This window comes from Quercus robur, chromosome 2 (assembly GCF_932294415.1).
Source record: "Quercus robur chromosome 2, dhQueRobu3.1, whole genome shotgun sequence".
Lineage (NCBI taxonomy): Eukaryota > Viridiplantae > Streptophyta > Magnoliopsida > Fagales > Fagaceae > Quercus > Quercus robur.
Window position 1 is genome coordinate 76,819,182 of NC_065535.1, and position 4,662 is coordinate 76,823,843.

General features: G+C 33.9%; 1 protein-coding gene across 1 annotated transcript; it reads left to right on the top strand.

Moving 5' to 3' along the window:
* Positions 1–981: 981 nt before the first annotated feature.
* LOC126703617 (pectate lyase) lies at positions 982–3,624 on the top strand. Its single transcript, XM_050402644.1, has 4 exons — positions 982–1,172; positions 1,839–2,496; positions 2,677–2,919; positions 3,270–3,624. Exons 1-4 carry the CDS (start codon positions 982–984, stop codon positions 3,492–3,494), a joined length of 1,317 nt encoding a protein of 438 aa, XP_050258601.1. The 3' UTR covers positions 3,495–3,624.
* Positions 3,625–4,662: the final 1,038 nt, after the last annotated feature.

Genomic DNA, 4,662 nt, shown 5'->3' on the forward strand with positions numbered 1-4,662 from the left:
GTCGCAACTTGGCCCCCTCCTAACAAAAATTCCTGGCTTCGCCTCTGGATAGGACTTATAATAAAATTGTGAAAATGTATGTGAATTCTTTTTTGTCTGAAAACTTAATTTTTTGTTTTTGTTCTATCGGTCCCATTTACTTGGTTGTGGGGTAAAATTGGAAGGGTGAGACTTTCGTCCAGTGTACATTTGTATTAGATTGGATACTAGGTTGATATTTGACATTTTAGGACGTGCTATATCCATATAATATTTAGTGCTCAAAAATACCGGAGTGAAGTCAAACCCAAACTGAAATTCATTCTCTCTTTTTTTCTGTTTTTTTCTTTTATATATATATATATATATATATATGTGTGTGTGTATATTTAATGAAGCTTGATTATGATCCAAGTGAGTAAAATCTTCTTAACAATACCATGAATTCTTGACCACAAGTAATATAGTTGCCACTATCTAACAAATTTTGTGTACACTAAAAAAAATTTCTAGACCAATTTTTTGTTTTGTTTTTGTTTTTGTTTTTTTTTTTTTTTTTTTTTGAAAAACAAAAAAACCGCTGCTGTTAAATTCCAACGAAATTGGAGTGGCCATGGGTTGCAACTTGCAAGGTAAAGTAAGCCGATCAAATATTCCTGTCTTATAACAATTCACAATCATTTTAACTGTTAATTGTTTGAACAGGATCGATGGTTTCCCACTCTCTACGCTTCTAATTTTGGACCCATAAAACTTCCTTAGTTTACTATTTAATCACCCCAATTGTGTTCACTAATAACTTAGACCAGGGACATACTGCCAAGTTTAGAAAAAAACGTAACCTTGGTTCAATAGGTTATTCTGGCAAGGTCTTGATCCTCTATTGCACCTTGCGTGGATCATTTCAAGACCTTGGCCATATATAATAAAAATATTCTCATCAAAAAAAGAAAATTTTACAACAAAAGTATACCAAAACAACGTACACATATAGCAAATCAAATGGTGGCAGCTAAGCTAAGTTTCATTCTTTTCGCTTATTTTGCTGTACTAATCCCAGGCCTCCAGGCCAATATTGCTGAATACGACGAGTTTTGGCTGCAACGAGCCGAGGAAGCAAGGAAGGATGCCCTCGAGGCCTATCACCCAAACCCAGAAGAAATCACTGAGCAATTCAACACCCATGTTAATGAGTAAATCCAACAATTATTCACTTTGTTTAATTTCATTAAGTAATATATTAGAGACAATTATCAAACATCAATTATTTTATCACATATATACATATATTTTGTTAGTAGCTTTGAAGGGCTAAGATCCTCCTTAGTAATTGGAAGCATTTAAACGCTAGTAATTAGTAATTAGTAATTATAACCGTATATCATTTTACACGGTTCACACATTTTTTTAGTTACGATATTTACCTAAATTTTACTTTTGAATACGGTTAATGAGTGCCCTTAAATATTTTAGAAAAAAATATTAATTGTTAACTAACTATTTTAGAAAAAATTTAACACAATTTTTATGATAAATAAAAAAAAGTTATTAAAATATTAATTTTTTTTTTCATAAAAACTTTTCTAAAATAGTTTATTAACAAATACCCTTAGGAAATTCGTTAATATTTCTCTATTTAGTTTATAAGAAATGGAGAAAGTGGATTTGAATCCCAAAATTTTATCATGAGGAGATTGAATAGTACCATGTATTGATTGATGAGGCTCTTAGCATGTAGTCATTTACTGTGTAAGGTATAGTTTCATTGTAATGTATGGGTCTAATATGAAACAAAGGGCTGCAATGTGCACGTAAATATATTGTTTTGATTACATCTTGTGGTTCATAAACTCATGCAGGGTCTTCGAGGTGACCAACAGCACAAGGAGGAGTCTAGGTCAAAAGAAATACACAGGTCCATGCAGGGCCACAAACCCAATTGACCGGTGCTGGAGATGCAAGAAAAATTGGGCTACAAACCGCAAGGGTTTGGTTAAATGCGTCCTAGGGTTCGGACGCAAGACCACTGGAGGAAAGCGGGGAAAATACTACATTGTCACGGATTCCTCTGACAACAACGCGATGGCACCAAAGCCGGGAACTCTACGTCACGCCGTGATCCAGAAGAAGCCCTTGTGGATCATATTTGCACACAGCATGGTGATCAAGTTGTCCCAGGAGTTGATTGTGAACTCACACAAGACCATTGATGCACGCGGGGCTAATGTTCACATTGCCTATGGTGCTGGAATTACCATTCAGTTTGTTAAGAACGTGATCATCCATGGGCTTCACATACATGATATTGTTTCGGCACCAGGTGGCACGGTTAGGGACTCTGTGGACCATGTGGGGTTTAGGACAGCGAGTGATGGAGATGGAATTTCTATCTTTGGATCCACAAATATTTGGCTTGATCATCTTTCTATGTCCAATTGCCAAGATGGTCTTATTGATGCCATTCAAGGATCCACTGCCATCACCATTTCAAACTCCCACTTCACCCATCACAACGATGTAAGTGTATCTATATTTTATGGTTGAGATTAAATATTATAAATATAAAAGTGTATCAAATGTCACACCATTTAAGATAATTTTTTAACGATGTGACAATTTGTACATTATTAAGTTTAACAAATAAAATTTAAACTGTAAAATGGATATACCATGATGAGTTATATTGTGATGGTGCAGGTAATGTTGTTTGGTGCAAGTGACACCTTTGAAGGTGATAAAAAAATGCAAGTCACAGTGGCGTTCAATCATTTTGGAAGGGGATTGGTGCAGAGAATGCCAAGGTGCAGATGGGGTTTCTTCCATGTTGTTAACAACGACTACACTCACTGGCTTATGTATGCCATTGGAGGTAGCCAACACCCTACCATTATAAGCCAGGGCAACCGCTTCATTGCTCCACCTAACGTTGCTGCAAAGGAGGTAATTAATTTGTTATGTCCATGCTAAAGTAGCCCATGAAGATACCTGTGATAAAATTGCCAATATGGAAAATGTTAAAAATTCTATCCATCTTATGACAGAAGGCTTAAAAACTAACTTGACAATTAATAGAATTGGTGACACATTAATAGCGTAATATATAAATTTCTTAATTACATTTTCGTTGTATGTTTTAAAAATTGACACATTAGTTTGCAAGATTTATACAACAAAATTTGTAATGGGCTAATAGTTATGGCATCACTCTAGCCAATATGTAAGTTCTAACCCAAATGATATTTCCATACTATGTACACTAACAGTCATTTTGTTTTTAATGGGTGTTTTAGGTGACAAAGAGGGACTATGCCACGCAGGATGTATGGAAGAACTGGACATGGAGGTCAGAAGGAGATATTATGATGAATGGAGCATTCTTTGTTCAATCTGGAAACCCTAGCAAGAAGAGACCATACAGCAAGAAAGACATGATCAAGGCGAAGCCAGGGACATTTGTCACTAGACTCACTCGCTTTTCAGGTTCACTAAACTGCAAAGTTGGAAGACCATGTTAGAATACAACTATCTCATTATTATAAATGGGGGGTAAATTTTTACATGATGACTTGCAAAAGAATAAGTGAGAAAATTTCATGTATGTGTTTGATTCTTTGGCTCGATGGGTAAGGAGAGAAAAATGGAGATATGTGGGAGTAGGATAGGAGGAGGATGAATACAGAAGTTTTGAAATGACAATTTTATGGCATAGATGGTTTGTTGGTTCATTTGCACTCTATTCTCGGAGATGGTATATGATGTATTCCATCAGTATATATAACTAATCCTAAAAATATTAATTCGTATAAAAAAAATAATTACATAGGAATATAATTGTCATACAAAAGAAAATATAAATATAAATGTAAATTTTGTAATTTATATTTCATACCTAGTTTAATAATTATATATCTACGTCATGTGGAAAGATATGAAGCAAAGTACTAACAGAAGAAACTATAGCCACTGAACTTTATATGAAATCTAGTCACCACTAGAAGAGGTGGAAAAGAATGGTCTGTTTGGATACCGTTTATTGCTAAAAACTGAAAACACTATAACAAAATAATTTTTAAATGTGTGAATAGTGCCGCGAGACACAGTTTTAAAGTTTTTTTCCTAAAAAAAGTACTTGCGGGTCATGTGAATAATGCAGGGGACCCATTTTTTTTTAGCCAAACACAAGAATGCACAGAAAACATGCGTTCCAAATGCACACGAAATAATCACGGTAGTTTTTTATTTTATGCCATTAACAGAAGGGTCACGTATCTAGAATAAGAATATAAAGATGGCTAAATGGAAATACAAAGAAAGAATATCTGATTTGAAAGGAACCTCAAAAAAAAAAAAAAAAAAATTTATTTGAAAGAAAAGAAATTTGTTTTAAGATAAGGGTAATCCTATTGATAAAAAGATTAGGGAGAGTTATTTGAGATGATTAGGTTATATGTAGAAGAGAGCGATTAAAACACCAATGAGAGAGTAAACCGATTCAAGTTGAGGAAATGGAAGAAAGATATTGAATAACATTTTGTAATAATAAAAAATGCATGACAATTAAGGATGTGACATAGGGTATGATTTTGGCTATCATAGAATAACAAAGAATATATATATATGGTCAATGCTTGATTAATCCATTAAGTATCCACAACAGAGACTAATTAAAATTTGATACTAAGA

Excerpts from the sequence above, each read along its gene's own strand:
- LOC126703617 (XM_050402644.1), top strand. The coding sequence starts at position 982 with ATGGTGGCAGCTAAGCTAAGTTTCATTCTTTTCGCTTATTTTGCTGTA. Across the intron at positions 1,173-1,838 it reads TTCAACACCCATGTTAATGA|GGTCTTCGAGGTGACCAACA; the intron begins GTAAATCCAACA and ends AAACTCATGCAG. Across the intron at positions 2,497-2,676 it reads ACTTCACCCATCACAACGAT|GTAATGTTGTTTGGTGCAAG; the intron begins GTAAGTGTATCT and ends GTGATGGTGCAG.